The sequence below is a fragment of the Crocuta crocuta genome, unplaced genomic scaffold, assembly GCF_008692635.1.
Source record: "Crocuta crocuta isolate KB4526 unplaced genomic scaffold, BGI_CrCroc_1.0 scaffold61, whole genome shotgun sequence".
In the NCBI taxonomy this organism is placed as follows: domain Eukaryota; kingdom Metazoa; phylum Chordata; class Mammalia; order Carnivora; family Hyaenidae; genus Crocuta; species Crocuta crocuta.
In genome coordinates, this window is record NW_027528369.1 from 11350246 (window position 1) to 11368104 (window position 17859).

The following is a 17859-nucleotide window of genomic DNA, read 5'->3' on the forward strand; positions in this document are numbered from 1 at the left end:
GTCCTGAGTGTCCCTCCCCCTGCTGCCCCCATTTTATCCATCTCCCTCCTGGCCACCCTGCCCGCTCAGGTATACACTGCGAGTGTCCAGTCACGGGCGCTGGGGCAGAAGTACACAAAGGTGCCAGATGGGCAGGCATGTCTCATCACAATGCACTTCCCAGTTTCTAGAACATTCTAGAAGTGCCTGGCACACAGGAGTTCAATAAATGTTTCTTGAAGGAATGAATGAATGAAACTGTGCTCATAGGTTATATGTCAAGTTGAACACTGAGATGTAAGGACAAGACAGACTTTAAAACAACGCAGAAAACCTTGTAACACAGTCAAGACTTACCTTTCTGTATCTGAAAAACAATCGGCCTCAGGTTGAATTTCTAGTTCCAGCTGTAACCAGTCCCTGTAAGTTAACTGAGAGAAAAAAGGACCAGATGAATACCAGTGAGCATGGGACGCAGAAACCTCCGGTCAGCTTTGTAAGTCTGCTGTCACTGTCCAGCCAATGTCACACGTCACAGCACAAAGACTCATGGGAAGGCTTCTGTGCCTACACTGGTCTCCATTCTCAGCCACTTCCCGCTAACTGACTGCAGTGCTGGCGCCAAGCCCTGAAGTCAATCTGCGGTGCCTCAAACCTCTCAGGTTACTGCACAACAGCAGCAGGAAGGAAATCATCTTCTAGTTCACTTGAGTTGGGCAAATTAGCCAGAGAATGAATGTGGGATAGTAACACACTTCGAGCATTCATGATAGCACATTTGTTAATTTGAAATTCTTGGGGCACCTGGGTGGCTCAGTCAGTTAAGCGTCCAACTTCGGCTCAGGTCATGATCTCACGGTTTGTGGGTTTGAGCCCCACGTCGGGCTCTGTGCTGACAGCTCAGAGCCTGGAGCCTGTTTCAGATTCTGTGTCCCCCCTCTCTCTGCCCCTCCCCTACTCATGCTCTGTCTCTCAATAATAAACAAAAATGTTTAAAAAAATGTAAAATTCTTGGGGGGCGTCTAGAGGGCTCAGTCAGTTAAGTGCCTGACTTGATTTCAACTCCAGTCACAATCTTACAGTTCATGAGTTCGAGCCCCATGTTGGGCTCTGCACAGTGTGGAGCCTCCTTGGGGTTCTCTCTCCCTCTCTCTGTGCCTCCCCAACTCTCTCCCTCTCTCAAAAACTAATAAACTTTAAAAAATAATAATTAAAAAAAATTCTTGGAACAATTCCACTCATTAACATGAATATCAAAGCCTCACACTGTGTGTAAAAAGGCACATCACAGACACAGGCGGGCAGTGCTCCCTCTTTGTAAAGACCCAGGCCCGNAGGAAAACCAAGGGCAGCACGTCCGTGATCCCCACAGACGGGACAGCAGCCCTGAGCGGACCCCCCTGTGCGCTGTGAGGGCGGCCAGTGTTCCCGGGCCGTGACTCATTTTGTCCCACAAAGACTGTCACACCTCCTCTGGGGCGATTTGTGTAATTAACAACAGAATTGAACAAATATATAAAAAACTGAGAATTTTTTCTCTAAAGACCAAAATAAACAGACAAACATCCAAGGGATGAAAGAAAAGTCCAGAAAAGGCAGTGCGCTGGGAGCACGGACACATGGGCTGGAGGTCACGGTGATGATGCCCAAAGACGCCCCACCCCAACAGGTGCCCGCAAGTACGTGTAAAATATGCTTCTATTCACCCTTAAAATCTTCCACAAAATGTTAGTGCTGAGGGAACCTGGNAGAATTGAACAAATATATAAAAAACTGAGAATTTTTTCTCTAAAGACCAAAATAAACAAACATCCAAGGGATGAAAGAAAAGTCCGGAAAAGGCAGTGCGCTGGGAGCACGGACACATGGGCTGGAGGTCACGGTGATGATGCCCAAAGACGCCCCACCCCAACAGGTGCCCGCAAGTACGTGTAAAATATGCTTCTATTCACCCTTAAAATCTTCCACAAAATGTTAGTGCTGAGGGAACCTGGCAGAGTAGAAACAATCTTTCTAGTTTCTTAGAATTTTGTGTGAATCCACAACGAACCCAATAATGATTTCAACCAAATCACTTGTGTGCTGCTCCAGGGTCACTGGCCCTGTGCCTGCCCACCACGTCCTCAGGGGGGTCCCAGTCTCGTGCAAACTCTTCTGAGGTAGGACGAGGTGAGGAGCAGGAAAGGGGCAGTAGAACCTACATGAAATTCTTTCTCCTTCAGCAGCTCCTGGAAGGGCCTCTGTCTCCACAGCCGGAGGGCGGCTTGCTGCCAGTCTGCGGAGGGCTGGAACAGGGGCCTCCAGGGAGGGCCGGCCGTGTCCTCCTGACAGACGGGATCTCGGGCTTCTGAGAACAGTCTGAATACGATGAACTGAAACTGAAGAGAGACGGCGTCACGTTTGCTGTAAGCAGGTGAGAAAATACGCCAGTAACCCAGCCGTGCACGGCGGGGCAGGGCAGCCCGGAGACCCCGTGGTTGTGCCCCTGGAGCTTCCCCGGACCGTGTCCAGCTACAGGCGGCACTTCGGTCAACAGCCCTGTCTGTAAATCTCAACACCCGAGGCCGAATTCCGGGTTCTAAGCTCCCTCCGCATGGCGGCGCTGATCCCACAGCAGCCAGACGGTTGCTGGCTCTGGTACTTCCGCGGAGAGAGGGTGCCAGCCGCACAAGCAGAGCATTGTGTCACTGAATTAATTTGTCTTTGCCGTTAGGAGATTAGGCTTTTTCCCATGTTTACTGAGCTGTAGACGGCTCTCGGGAGCCGGGGGAGGGCACAGGGACACGTGTAGTCAGCGACTTGCTGGCCTGGGCCACTTCTCCTAATCGCTGTCCCATGTTTCAAGATGCTGGCAGCTGGGACTAAGTTCCTCCATGCCAGTGATGGGGGCACAAGCGTGCCTGAGCCCACCTAAACCCCCCGGGCAGGGACAGGTGGGTCCTAACGGTGCTCAGAGTGGACACGTGCATCGACCATCGTGGGATGTTCCTTAAAGCTCAGCCCAAGTGAGAATGCTGGTTCTCAGTGTAACTTCAAGTTCACTCTTGCCACTGAGGCCTCGGACGCACTTTTTTTTTTAATGTTTTATTCATTTTTAGGAGAGAGGGAGAGAGACAGCGTGAGCAGGGGAGGGTCAGAGAGAGAGAGGGAGTCACAGACTGAAACAGGCTCCAGGCTCTGAGCTGGCAGTCAGCACAGAGCCCGACGCAGGGCTCAAACCCACAAACCGTGAGATCATGACCTAAGCGAAAGTCGGACGCTTAACCGACTAAGCCACCAGGCGCCCCTCGGACGCACATCTTTAAACTTCTCTGGTCTCGTAACAAGCATTCGAGAGATAGGGAAGTCTTCAGGCAAAACTCAGAGTTCTTCTTTAATTTTTTTAATGTTTTATTTAGTTCTGAGAGAGAGACTGCGTGAACAGGGAAGGGCCAGAGAGAGAGGGAGACACAGAATCTGAAACAGGCTCTGGGCTCTGAGCTACCTGTCAGCACAGAGCCCGACATGGGTCTCGAACTCACAAACCGTGAGATCATGACCTGAGCTGAAGTTGGACGCTTAACTGACTGAGCCACCCAGGTGCCCCAGAGTTCTTCTTTAAGTAGAAAGAAACTTTTCATGAATATTTACCTTTTAATATACCTATTTTACAAAAATCAGTACCTGTTTCTTTAAAAAAAAAAAAGGGATGTGGCTCTGTCAGTTAAGCGTCAGACCCTTGATCTTGGCTCAGGTCACAACCTCAGAGTTTGCAAGTTCGAGCCCCACACTGGGCTCTGCATGGACAGAGCAGAGCCTGCTTGGAATTCTCTTGGCTCTGTCAGTTAAGCGTCAGACCCTTGATCTTGGCTCAGGTCACAACCTCAGAGTTTGCAAGTTCGAGCCCCACACTGGGCTCTGCATGGACAGAGCAGAGCCTGCTTGGAATTCTCTTTCTCCCTCTCTTTCTGCCCCTCCCCAGCTTGCTCTCCCTCTTTTAAAAAAATAAATGGAAAAAAATTTTAAAAACCAAATAAGCATTTAGAATGAATAAGTAAATAAATAAGGAAGGAAGGAAGGAAGGAGGGGCATCGTTGTCTGTGTCATGTTTCACCCCTTCGTCTCAACTCTGAGAAGAGAAGGAAAAGGCCGTGTTCAGCCCAGACAACTGAGGCACTTCCCAAGAGTGACCAGACAACTGGCGAGCCTGGGCACGCAGAGACAGGGGTGCAGACAAGAGACCTCCGACGTTTGGCTATAAACCGTGTGAAAGGGGAGACTCCAAGCGTGGGCAAAGGGACCACACAGACTCACCCTCTTCACGAGGCCTGGAGACAAGCAGCTGCACACAGTATCTCGTGATGAGGAAGAAAACCTACACAGAGAGTACGAAATCACCGCTGTACAAAATCTGAAAACAGAAAACGAATAATGTAGAAATGCAATCCATGCAAAATAAGGAATGAAATATTAAGTGTGAATTTCTTGAAAGTGAACTGAGTGCATTCTAAACCAGATGGCCTGAGGATTAGTCCCTGGCCCCAGCTCCAGGCCAGGCCAGCTCCCACGGCCTCGAGGAAATGTCCCCCTGTCACAACCACAGATCTGAGCTCTTTCTACACTGAAGGCACAGACACAGAAAACACAAATAGCAAGGTTGTGGAAATAAGGGCTTGCTGTCACTGCACGTTGAAGAGCCAAAGCCAGAACAGGGCGCCTGGGTGACTCGGTTGAGCGTCCTGCTTGGGCTCAGGTCATGATATCAGTTTGTGGGTTCGTGCCCCACATCAGGCTCTCTGCTGTTAGCACAGAGCTTGCTTCAGATCCTCTGTCCCCTTCTCTCTGCCCACAATAGTCTTCAGGACAGGACCAAAGCACACCCAAGTTTATACTCAGCCTCAGGGAGAGCCTTTGCCTGCCTGTGGTGGGTTGTGAAGCCCGGATGGAAAGGGCCCCAGGAGAAGAGACTGACCATGGGGCCCAGGGAAAGTTAGGACTGACACCAGGGGGGCCTGCCTGTCCGTGCTGCCCAAAGTCCTAAGAGGCTGGAGCCATCTGCCTCCCACTGGGGGCGGCACAGGCGTCGGGGACCCTGGTCCAGAGGAGGTGTCGCAGCCCTTCCCTCTCCCTGCTCGGTTACAGTCTCTCAGGCCTTCTGGCAGTTCTTTCCACAAACTGCAACCCCAGCCCCTGCGCACAACCCTCCCTGGAGCCTCGCTCGGTGTACCTTGGACACGCATCGCCTAAAACCCCAGGGATGGGTCCGACCACATGCCAGGCGCCCCCAAGACAAAATCCAAAAAGCTCACAGCTTCACAACATGGAAGGGCATCTATAGTCTTGTTAACATCTTCGGAGGCAGTTTATAAGGTAGCACTATCTCATTTTTGTGAACAAAGAAACACAGACACATAAAAACAATGTTAAGACTCTAGAATGATTTTCCAGGGAGTGTGTCTGTTTTGGCCAATTGTGCCCGGTGCGTGCGTGTGACTTCTGTTAGGCATGGGGAGCCACGGCAAACGTGACTGTGTCTGGTGAGTGCGTGTGACTTCTGTCAGGCGTGGGAAGCCACGGCGGATGTGACTGTGTCTGGTGTGCATGTGACTTCTGTCAGGCGTAGGGAGCCCACAGCAGATGTGACCGTGTCTGGTGCATGTGACTTCTGTCAGGTGTGGGGAGCCACAGCAGATATGACTGCGTCCAGTGAGTGCGTGTGACTTCTGTCAGGCGTGGGGAGGCACGGCAGATGTGACTGTGTCTGGGGAGTGCGTGTGACTTCTGTCAGGTGTGGGGAGCCACGGCAGATGTGACTGTGTCTGGTGTGCGTGTGAATTCTGTCAGGTGTGGGGAGCCACGGCAGATGTGACTGTGTCTTGTGTGCATGTGAATTCTGTCAGGCATGGGAAGCCACGGCGGATATGACTGTGTCTGGTGTGTGTGTGACTTCTGTCAGGTGTGGGGAACCACGGCAGATGTGACTGTGTCTTGTGTCTGTGTGAATTCTGTCAGGCGTGGGAAGCCACGGCGGATATGACCGTGTCTGGTGAGTGCGTGTGACTTCTGTCAGGTGTGGGGAGCCACAGCAGATGTGACTGTGTCCGGTGAGTGCGTGTGACTTCTGTCAGGTGTAGGGAGCCACAGCAGATGTGACTGCGTCCAGTGAGTGCGTGTGACTTCTGTCAGGTGTGGGGAGGCACGGCGGATGTGACTGTGTCTGGTGTGCGTGTGAATTCTGTCAGGCGTAGGAAGCCACGGCAGATGTGACTGTGTGCAGCGAGTGCGTGTGACTTCTGTCAGGTGTGGGGAGCCACGGCAGATGTGACTGCGTCCGGTAAGTGTGTGTGACTTCTGTCAGGCGTGGGGAGCCATGGCAGATCTGACTGTGTTTGGTGTGCGTGTGACTTCTGTCAGGTGTGGGGAGCCATGGCAGATCTGTGTTTGGTGTGTGTGTGACTTCTGTCAGGTGTGGGGAGCCACAGCGGATGTGACTGTGTCTGGTGCGTGCGTGTGACTTCTGTCAGGTGTGGGGAGCCAGGGCAGATGTGACTGTGTCCGGTGCATGTGTGTGACTTCTGTCAGGTGTGGGGAGCCACGGCAGATGTGACTGTGTCAGGTGCATGTGTGTGACTTCTGTCAGGTGTGGGGAGCCACGGCAGATGTGACTGTGTCCGGTGCATGTGTGTGACTTCTGTCAGGTGTGGGGAGCCACGGCAGATGTGAGGGGCAGCTCACTTCAGGCAGAAGAGCAAGGTCTCCGAGGTCCTAAACGTCAGGAGGCTGCTGAAGAACTCTGCGATGGACATGCCCTCAGCGGGGGCAGGAAGGCCCACAGGCACCACAGGGCACGCAGGCCCGGACTCAGCCAGGTGGACGACCAGGGCGGCCAATCCCAGCACGTGGGAGCCACTCAGGCTTGGGCCCTGCAACGGGAGACAGTGTTTCTGCAGGAAGGAGGGCAGAGCCCACTTCCCAGGCGGAGAGAGGCGGCAGCCGTACCTGGTGACGGAGCAGCTGGCAGAGCCTGGTGAGCACGACGGGGAGGAGCCTGCGTCCACACATGGCTGACACTAAGCGAGAAGCCCACGGGCCCTGCCTGCAGAGACAGCCATCAAAAGCAGCAGTCGGGCCAGTCCTGGCCCTGCACGGCCGTCCCAGATTTTGGTGGACGAGCAGCCACCAGGTCCTGAGGAAGACGCAGGCTGTTCCCTGAGCAGCGGGGTCTCCGTGGGGACGCCTGACCTCGGCTGAGTGTCCGCCCGACACCAGGCAGCACTGCCCCTTCACCCCACCCGGGACCCCCGCGCAGTACAGAAGGCAGGATCCAGGACCCAGGGTCGGAGCTGGGCGANGTGTGGGGAGCCACAGCAGATGTGACTGCGTCCGGTGAGTGCATGTGACTTCTGTCAGGTGTGGGGAGCCACAGCAGATGTGACTGCGTCCAGTGAGTGGGTGTGACTTCTGTCAGGTGTGGGGAGGCACGGCGGATGTGACTGTGTCTGGTGTGCGTGTGACTTCTGTCAGGTGTGGGGAGCCACGGCAGATGTGACTGCGTCCGGTAAGTGTGTGTGACTTCTGTCAGGCGTGGGGAGCCATGGCAGATCTGACTGTGTTTGGTGTGCGTGTGACTTCTGTCAGGTGTGGGGAGCCATGGCAGATCTGTGTTTGGTGTGTGTGTGACTTCTGTCAGGTGTGGGGAGCCACAGCGGATGTGACTGTGTCTGGTGCGTGCGTGTGACTTCTGTCAGGTGTGGGGAGCCAGGGCAGATGTGACTGTGTCCGGTGCATGTGTGTGACTTCTGTCAGGTGTGGGGAGCCACGGCAGATGTGAGGGGCAGCTCACTTCAGGCAGAAGAGCAAGGTCTCCGAGGTCCTAAACGTCAGGAGGCTGCTGAAGAACTCTGCGATGGACATGCCCTCAGCGGGGGCAGGAAGGCCCACAGGCACCACAGGGCACGCAGGCCCGGACTCAGCCAGGTGGACGACCAGGGCGGCCAATCCCAGCACGTGGGAGCCACTCAGGCTTGGGCCCTGCAACGGGAGACAGTGTTTCTGCAGGAAGGAGGGCAGAGCCCACTTCCCAGGCGGAGAGAGGCGGCAGCCGTACCTGGTGACGGAGCAGCTGGCAGAGCCTGGTGAGCACGACGGGGAGGAGCCTGCGTCCACACATGGCTGACACTAAGCGAGAAGCCCACGGGCCCTGCCTGCAGAGACAGCCATCAAAAGCAGCAGTCGGGCCAGTCCTGGCCCTGCACGGCCGTCCCAGATTTTGGTGGACGAGCAGCCACCAGGTCCTGAGGAAGACGCAGGCTGTTCCCTGAGCAGCGGGGTCTCCGTGGGGACGCCTGACCTCGGCTGAGTGTCCGCCCGACACCAGGCAGCACTGCCCCTTCACCCCACCCGGGACCCCCGCGCAGTACAGAAGGCAGGATCCAGGACCCAGGGTCGGAGCTGGGCGAGCAGTGGACAGACACACGCCTCGCACAGAAAACAGGGAGAAGGCCCCTTCGCCAAGGGAGGCCTGCTCCGAGCACCCTGGCCGCCCCCCGCAGAGTCCCCACCACCCAGAGAAAACCCCAGCCTCTACCTGGCGGGCGGGGCGGAGCTGGAAGCCACAATCAGGTTCTGACAGAAACATGTCAGCAGGAGGTCTGCAACCTGAGAGAGACAGATGGTCACCAAGGGCTCAGCGTCCCTGAGAGCTACGCATGTGAGGCTAAGCAACCATCTGCACCAGCGACACGACAAGACAGGCCCGCATCTGGGAGGAAACCGCCACATCGGCCGGCACCAGAGCCCCACTCCCAAATCCCGGAGGGCGGGAGGCCAGGCCTCGTGAAATTTCACAGCAGAGATGAGGCTCAGCACACTTGTCTACGCAGGGGCAAAGAGTAACTGTTTCAGGGTCTGGGGCCCCAGATGGCCTCCGCTGTGTGTTTTTCTTTAGAAATTTTAAAAGTTCTGGGGCGCCTGGGTGGCTCAGTTGCTTAAGCGTCTGACTTCAGCTCAGGTAATGATCTTGCGGGTCGTGGGTTCCAGCCCCGCGTCGGGCTCTGTGCTGACAGCTCAGAGCCTGGAGCTGCTTTGGATTCTGTGTCTCCTTCTCTCTCTGATCCTCCCCCACCCCCTCACTGGCACTCTGTCTCTCTCAAAATAAACATTAAAATTTTAAATAAAGAAACGTTAAAAGTCTGTACACAAACAGGCCAGGGCTGAGCCCGACTCCTGGGCATCTTGTTTCCACGCACACAGGTCACCTGCAAGACGCGGGCGGGGAGGAGGCCCGTGCCCCCAGGACTTCGTACACAACGCGGCCGTGCTCGGCAGCGTACGACAGGCACCCCGTACTCACCTGCCCTTCTTGTTGCTCCAGGCCCGGCGCGAGGACACTGAGCTGGATCTGCCGTCCCCCGGGGCTGCCGTCCTCCTCAGCACGGCCCCAGGCAGAGCCAAGCTGCTCAGAAACAACTGCCACTCGAGCAGCCACGACTGCATGCAAGGAAACCCAGTTAGACGAGCGGGGAAATGTGGGTGCCCTGCCCGGGGCGGCGCTCCTGCTTGCAGTGGCCCCGTCTCAGGGGCAGCGCCGGCCACGAACCCTGGGGCCACGCTCCTCCGCCACCCGGGCGGTGGGGACCTTGCCGTGGACGAGCATGTGACAGCTGTCCTCACCACCAGGGGTCACCTGGGGTTCCCTGCGCCCCGAGGACATGTTGTCCATGTGACGTCGCAGGCCAACCCTCCCGCACGGCACTGCGTCTGCTCCATGCCCCACTGTCGGCTCTGCCGATGGCGAGGAGCCACAGCCTCTGGGCACCGGAGGTCAGGGGCCAGGCAGGCCGACTGTGCTGGCCGGAAATGGAAACCCTCCTGCGAGAAACAAGGCTGACGCAGACCTCAGCGCCCCCCATGCCAAACTCCCCAGGAGTGCAGCTGGCAAGGCCTCGCCTCTGGGTCGTGGATGAGATGCTACATGGAGCAAAGGAAACTAAGGCAGCATCATTAATATTTCCTCTGTGAGGCTCTCACAGGACATTCTGTCCTGGTGTGAATAAAATGGGTTTATAATGTATAAAAACCTACTACAGTTACCCAGTAAAACTATGGTTTATTTCTATTAGATTCTATATTTTTCGTAACAAAAATCTCCAAAGTATGGGAAGTTAGTGTTTTATTTTATTGACTGACATGCCCCACAATGTGATATGAATCATTAATCCTCTTACTCCACAAATAAACATTCATGACGATTTTACAGAAAATAGTCGCACAGAAGCAGAGGCCCAGCGTTTAAGTGTTATAACTACTCAGTGAAGAAACCCCCATGCCTTAGCAACGTTAGTTTCTTCCTCCCCATTACCTGTTCTGTTAGGATCTCAAAGAGCAGAGTATTCAATTGGGTTAAGGGTCTGTGACAACCTGAACGACAGACCCATCCCCCGTCCCATCCCATGGGATAGGAGGCCACGTGCTCGGCATCCGCCAGCACTGTGGCCAGGCTTAACTACCACAGCCACTGAGCCCTGGCCACAGCCGGACACGAGCTCATCCCTCCAACACCCAGCTTGGACAGCCCTGCGCACAGCTGCGTCCTCACCGTCATGCTGGGTGGGGTCTGTCATTGCAGCTCTGAGTGCTTGTAGCGCAGCCGCGAGTGGTCCCAAGGGCTCTTCCCCACAGACAGCCTCCACCTTCATTCCTGGGGCTGCATCTGAGGAACGACAGGACACACACAGCTGGATGTGGCTTCTCTGTGTCGATGGCAGACAGAGGCGCCAGGGCTCCATGAAGCACGCGCTGCTGGGCGCTCGTCACTGGTATCAGAAACTTGTCCATAAATGTATTAAGAAAAAACATGATTCGGGGCAACTGGGTGGCACAGTCAGTTAAGCATCTGACTTCAGCTTAGGTCACAATCTTACAATTCGTGTGTTCGAGCCCCATATTAGCTCTGCTTCAGAGCCTGTGTCTTCCTCTCTCTCTGCCCCTCTCTTGCTTGAGCACACGTGCTCTATTCACTCTCTCTCTCAAAAACAAATACACATTAAAAAAAATTTGTAATTAAAAAAAGAAAAAAAAAAAACACATGGTTCTGTGCACAACATTGCCATGAGGGTGAAGAGCACATATGTAAAGAAAAAGGACCAGAACCATGGCATGGAGGTTGGGGGGGTATAAAGAATTGTGGATGGGTGGGGCGCCTGGGTGGCATAGTCGGTTAAGCGTCCGACTTTCGCTTAGGTCATGATCTCGCGGTTCGTAGGTTCGAGTCCCGCGTCGGGCTCTGTGCTGACTGCCAGCTCAGAGCCTGGAGCCTATTTCAGAGTCTTTATCTCCCTCTCTCTCTGACCCTCCCCTGCTCATGCTGTCTCTCTCTCTCTCTCCTAGAAATAAATAAAAAATAAAAAAAGAATTGTGGATGGGTCATAATTTATTCCATTTCTAATCTTTTAAGTAATGTCATATTGTTTTTTATAACAGGATGTTGGAAAAAGAAGATTAAAGGAAAAAAACCTAAAAATTAATATACAAAAGATGATTACCAGCTCTCAACATGTTTACTAGATTCGTAAAAAAAAAAAGATCATATATTTGTAAAAGATATTTCCTCAAATAAAAATCTTTTACCTTAAAATTTTCTTTAACTTAGAAAAAAGTTTTTTAATGTATTTTATTTTTGAGAGAGAGTGTGAATGGGCGAAGGGCAAAGAGACAGGGAGACACAGAATCCAAAGCAGCTCCAGGCTCTGAGCTGTCAGCGCAGAGCCCGACACCAGGCTCAAACCCACAAAGCGCGGATCATAACCTGGGTCAAAGTTGGGTGCTTAACCGACTGAGCCACCCAAGGCCTCCCCCCCCATTTTTAACTTTTGAAATGTTAGCTATATACCCCGACGTCGGGCATGAACTCACGACCCGGAGATCAATGGTCACATGTTCCACCGACTGAGCCACCGAGGCGCCCAAACAGACCATTTTCATTATAAAAAGAAAAGCACACTGCCTAGGTTTTAAAAATATAACAAGTTCAATTTCTGGTGTCACCAAAGAAGACACGGGGTATCCACATGAGCCTCGCAAGGGAGACACCAAGATGGAACTGGAAGTGATGAGGCTCCTTGTATGAGCCCCACAGGCTGAGACAGAAACCATCCGCGAGGCCCCTAAGGCAGGGCCCGGGCCCGGGAGGGAGGGGCACGCCCCCACCACACTGGGTGCAGCCCCAGCGCCTCGGTGGCAGCCCCAGCAACGGGGAGCTGTTTCAGTACGAGTCCGAACAAGCAAGGGACCCGGGACCATCATTCCCTGCCCGCTCAAGTTTCCCGGCTCTCTGTGACCGTGAGAAACTACCCATGCGTGGAAAGGAGCGGTTCTGGCAGACAACCGGAAATCACGGCCTCATTCAGCCTCGGCGGCCCTGCAAACGGAGAAGTTAGGCCAGCGAACGAGCACGGCTCCAGCTGAGAGACAGGCGCTCTCCCTCAGCCCAGTCAGCAGCTAGTGCGCCCAGCTGCTCCGGCAGGCTGTCACAGCCTGGACCTAGGTCTACGTCACCGGCTGCGGTGAGCAGAGCGATCCCTGCCCACTCCAGAACTCAGCCGTCCAAACCACCCTCCAGGCCACGCGTCGGAACCGACACTACGGACCTCGAGCATGGCCTCCTAGTCTGAGGCGCCTCCTGAATGGAAAGGCTGCGTCAGAAGAGGCAAGCAGAAACCACACTCCAGCCTCATGCAGAGCCCGGGGGGTGGGGGTGGGGGGCTCCGTCACGTAACTTGCCAGGGCTTCCGGGCTAGGGGCCCAGGACCTGATGAGGAGGGTGGGTCCGTCCCAACTTAAGGAGACCAGCATGCACTGAGGTGTGAGCAGAACACCGCAGGCCCCGGGATGCGGAGAGGTGCCCAACGCAGGGATGGAGAGAGACCCATTAGCCTTACTTTCTGGCTTCCTCTCTTCAGCAGCGGAGCAGGCTTGGCAGTAGGTGGAGTACAGAGACGGGGGAATTTTATCTGCTCTGGATCAGGAGAAAACATGAAAACCAAGTCAACCAGGGACTCAGATTAGTTCGCAAGTTTACAATTTCAAAAACTATCATAAAACAAAAATATATGATATAGTCTACTATCCATACATTATAGTAGGACTATTTCTAGAAAAAGACCATTATATGCATGGACTCAAATGGTCCTCACTGTTTCGTAATTTGCCACATATAACACCTGCCAACCGTGGTTTTCAGAGGGTAGTGAGGCTGTAAATGATTTTCACTTCTCTCATTAAACTTTGGGTAATTTCCAAGTTTTAAAGATGACTTTTATTGCTTTTAGTGAATAATACTGAGAGAAACACCTAATTACTGTAATCATAAACCGAATCATAGAGCAAAGTCCTGCGATAAGCGTTGCAGGCATGGCACATGCCCGGCTGGCACAGTCTCAGGGACAGGTCCAAGGACCAGAGCTGCGGAGTCACCCCTCAGAGAAGCAGGAGCCACGCGTGGTAGCCCGGGCACAGGACACAGGCAGGGGCCCAGCTGTGCGACCAAGTCTCTGAGTGAGCAGTGAGGCGGAGGGAGGCTCACCCGACTGGGCTCCAGACCCCGACGACGAGCCGAGAAGAGGAGGGTGGGGTGGCCATGTCCCTGAATGGGAGTGCCATCAAAGGCCAAAGCAAGGCAACGGACAGCTGGAGCGGGGGCCACACCACCTGCCCTGGAGACCGGAAGGCCGGTGGCTTAAGGGTTAGAAATCAGTGCAAAGAAAAAGAAAAAGCAAATCTAAGGAAATGAAGAAATTCACAGAAAAGAACACCTCAGACATCGCACATCCTCAGAGACTGAAGGTCAAACCACTGCGGCTATTAGAGAAGAACAGATTTCCATAAATAGAAAAATCCAGTGACAGAAAGGACAGGCAAGTTAACTGGAAGAAATTCTCAGAAAGGAGAGAAGAAAAACCCCAAAAGACCAGATATGCAAAATGTAACAGAGAACAAGTCAGGCGGGAATCTGGGTGGTCTGATGTCTGAAAAGTAGGAGCCCCAAGAACCCACGCAGGAGCGGAGGCCTGCAGTGAGATAAGCTACGTGAAGTGGTCTGTGTGTGGTTTGCGTCAAAACAGCCCCGAACAGGGGCACATGGACAGCTCAGTCAGCTGAGTGTCTGACTCTTGATTTTGGCTCAGATCATGATTTCACAGTCATGAGATCGAGCCCCTCGTCAGGCCATATGCTGGGCACGGAGCCTGCTCGGGATTCTCTCTCTCTCTCTGCTCCTACTCCACTTGTGTGTGCACACACATGCAGTCTCTCTCCCTAAAAATAAAAATAAATGGAATAGCCCAGAACGGTTGGTGGACAGAGGAATTTGAGGGCTACATAAGTACTATCCTACATTTCTATCTTAAATTTTTCATAACAAAAGGCTGTGAAATCTTTCAGTACTAAAGGACATGAATTTCCAGATTAAAAGGCCTACCATCTGCCCAGCCAAGAAATGAAATTAGACCCATGCCAAATACATTGCTATGAAATTTCACAATTCAGGGAATGATTAAAGAAAAAAAAAAAAAAAAGACTCTGCAAGTCTCCGGAGAGAAAAATACATGTCACATGCCAAGAATCAGAAACCAACATCTCAACAGTGACACTGGAAGCTAGACATCAATAGAGCAGTATTTTAAAATTTTGAGGGAAAATATTTCCAACTCAGACTTCTACATTTCTATCCCAGCCAAACTATCAAATGTGAGGGCTGGGGGCACCTGGGTGGCTCAGCTGGTTAAGCGTCTGACTTCAGCTCAGGTCACCATCTCACGGTTTATGAGTTCGAGCCCCAGACCATGGGACCACAGCCTGTGTCAAAAGCCAGAGTCGTACACTGAATCAACTCAGCCACCCAGGCACCCCTAAAATTTTGGAATTTTCAGGGGTATACATCCAAGGGTTATCACTGAAGCACTATTAAAAGAGCATTATAGGGGTGCCTGGGTGGCTCAGTCGGTTAAGTGTCTGACTTCGGCTCAGGTCATGATCTCGCGGTTCGTGGGTTTGGGCCCCGCATCAGGCTCCGTGCTGACAGCTCAGAGCCTGGAGCCTGTTTTAGATTCTGTGTCTCCCTCTCTCTCTGCCTCTCCCCTGCTCACGCTGTCTCAAAATAAAATACATAAAAATAAATAAATAAATGAGCATTATACCGGAGCTAACCTAAGAGTTCTGTTGTAGGGGATGGATAAACTAATCAAGGTAGGTATTCTGTAGGCCATAGGACCCCGGGGCTGTGCAACATGGCAGCTGGTTGCCACAGAACAGAATTCTATGCTGTGGTTAAAATTAATAGGCAACCAACGGAATGGGAAGATAGTTGCAAATGACATATCAGATAAAGGGTTAATATCCAGAATCTATAAGGAACTCACCAAACTACACGCCCGAAAAACAAACAACCCAGTGAAGAAATGGGCAGAAGATATGAACAGACACTTCTCCAAAGAGGACATCCAGATGGCCAACAGACACATGAAACGATGCTCAGCATCCCTCCTCATCAGGGAAATACGAATCAAAACCACACTGAGATACCACCTCACGCCGGTCAGAGTGGCTAAAATGAGCACATCAGAGAACTCTAGATGCTGGTAAGAGTGTGGAGAAACGGGCACTCTCCTACACTGTTGGTGGGAATGTAAACTGGTACAGCCCCTCTNGTGAAAACGCCAATCACAGAAGGGCACAGTGTGATATGTGCAGGCATACACACATACTTTGTACCTTTAAATATATATAATAAAAGAATTAAAAATAGAAAAAAGACTGGGGCACCTGGGTGGCTTAGTTGGTTAAGCGTCCAACTCTTGACTTAGGCTCAGGTTATGATATGGTTCAAAGTTCGAGCCACGTGTCAGGCTCTTGAGCCGACAGTGCGGAGCCTGCTTGGGACCCTTTCTCCCCCACTCTATTCCTCCCCCGCTCACTCTCTCTCAAAAATAAATAAATGTTAAAAAAATAATAAAAAGATTACCCATGAACCTCAGGTTAGTGGTTTCCTTAGAGAGGGAAAATGGAAAGCAGGTCAAGGAGCCAGACTGAAAAGGGTTTCAACAATACCTGTACAATTTTATTTTGAACAAAAACAAAAAAAAGGAAACGCACAGCAAAGCATGAATGTGAGTGAGGCATATGAGTGCTTTTTGCCTTGGTCTCTGTACTTTTATTTTATATAAAAAATAAGGATCCCAGACAATAGTCATTATATATAAGATGACAAGGTTTACTTTTACTTTCCAGCCTCATTCTCCTTTGACCTTATCGCTGTGCTGTGAGAAGGTTACTAGGGAGCGGGGTTTACAGGAAGGATGAGCTCTGGGAACCAGTCAACTCTCGCTGCCGGAGGCCCTCGGTGGGAGCTGGGGAGCCGAGGCCCCGTGTTCTGCCCTGTGGCCTCGGCTCTGCCTGAATCTGCTGCAGGGAGAGGCTTCCATGTCTCCCTCTCTTCTTTCTTGGCTTAAGTTCTTTCACAATGATTATGGACCAATCACCTGACTTTCCTGAATCCCCAGACTGATAATCCTAAAAGTTCACTGAGAAATGATACTCAATAGTAACACTCAGAATAAAAAAACTTTTCTTTTTAAAATCTTAACCGACTAATTTTGAGCCAAGATTTTATAAACGAAACACATGTGATAAAACAGACTCCTCTACAAAACAGGCACAATTCTTTGCGTTTATCAAAAACCCTTCTGGAAACAGGTGTCCATGCATACCTCCTCAGGGACTCTATCAAGGCCGCTCTGGAATCAGGGGTTTTCGGGAGCTGTGGGGGAAGACGGGATTCAAGTGAGACACCTGCTCTCTGCCCACAGGCCCCCCAGCCACGACCACACATACTGACCACTCGAGGCGTGAGGAGGGCAGGGAGAAAGTGAGCCAGGTAGTAAGGTCTCCTGAAGATGCTGCAACACAGAAGAGCAGGTGAGGAGGGCCACACACCCGGACACAAGCATTAGAACCCCTTACTGCAAACCCCAAACCTCCATTTCCAGTCACCACACATCAGAGGCTGTCTCACTTCATACCCCCCGGCTGTGACGTCATTCCAGAGTTTTAAGTCTTCTTGTTCACTGTTTTGGGACATTTCACGCAAAGGGAACAACGAGCCTGTGCCCCGGGGAAGCCGGAAGGCACTCTGCCCGCCGCACAGCTGTGTGATCTGGGTTGGTGACTTAAGGTCAGATGCGAGAGCTCCCCTGGGGGCTGAGTGGGAAGTCCCGGGAGCAGGGGCCAGTTCCCATCTCTGAGGAGCGACGCCTTCAAAGCGCTGCCGCACACTGAGAGCGACCCCAGCTGAAAACGTTCCCGGATCACACAAAATCCAAACAACTTTGCTGTTCAATTCTGGGCTGGCTGCACGTCCGGCGCCCACGAAGCATCGGTAGCAAATGGTCACTAACCCACGAGCTCCTCCCAGTCCCCTGCGGGGGGTCTTCTCCATGCCACCCGTCAGCTGTTACCAAAAACCGAAGCTCACAGCAAGGGCTCCACACCACCGCACCCTTGGTCACCCACAGATCCAGAAGCCATTCTGCTCCGAGCGGCTCTGCGAGCAGACGGGACAAGGCCGGGAAGCAGGACCGTACCTGGCCTCCATGACCGCGGCAGGGACTCGCCCGGTGTGCTCGAACACCGCGATGGCCTTCTCCACATCCTGGCGCGCTCGGCTCTGGGGCTGGCTCCGCACGGGGGGGTGAGAAGAGAACGGAAGATGTGAAAGACAAGACACTGGGCGTAGAAGGGTGTCATCAGCCTCCCCTTGAGCAGAGCTTGGCCACGTGAAGGTGACGGCACAACGCTCAGACAAACCACTACCAGTGAGACCAGAGGAAGGGACCGGTGGCTGCTTCT

At 52.8% G+C, this 17859-nt stretch overlaps 1 protein-coding gene across 1 annotated transcript in view; it reads right to left on the reverse strand.

Moving 5' to 3' along the window:
- The window catches only part of FANCA (FA complementation group A), a 61068-nt gene that overhangs the window by 14189 nt on the left and 29020 nt on the right, over positions 1-17859 (reverse strand). Inside the window, exons 18-29 of the mRNA XM_077754140.1 lie at positions 17595-17683; positions 16850-16910; positions 16722-16771; positions 12897-12973; positions 10556-10669; positions 9311-9447; positions 8546-8616; positions 8066-8162; positions 7802-7989; positions 4273-4369; positions 2181-2357; positions 337-410 (exon numbers count right to left, since the gene is read on the reverse strand). Of these exons, the coding sequence (XP_077610266.1) occupies positions 337-410; positions 2181-2357; positions 4273-4369; positions 7802-7989; positions 8066-8162; positions 8546-8616; positions 9311-9447; positions 10556-10669; positions 12897-12973; positions 16722-16771; positions 16850-16910; positions 17595-17683 (1232 nt within the window). The remainder of the gene's footprint in view (positions 1-336; positions 411-2180; positions 2358-4272; positions 4370-7801; positions 7990-8065; positions 8163-8545; positions 8617-9310; positions 9448-10555; positions 10670-12896; positions 12974-16721; positions 16772-16849; positions 16911-17594; positions 17684-17859) is intronic.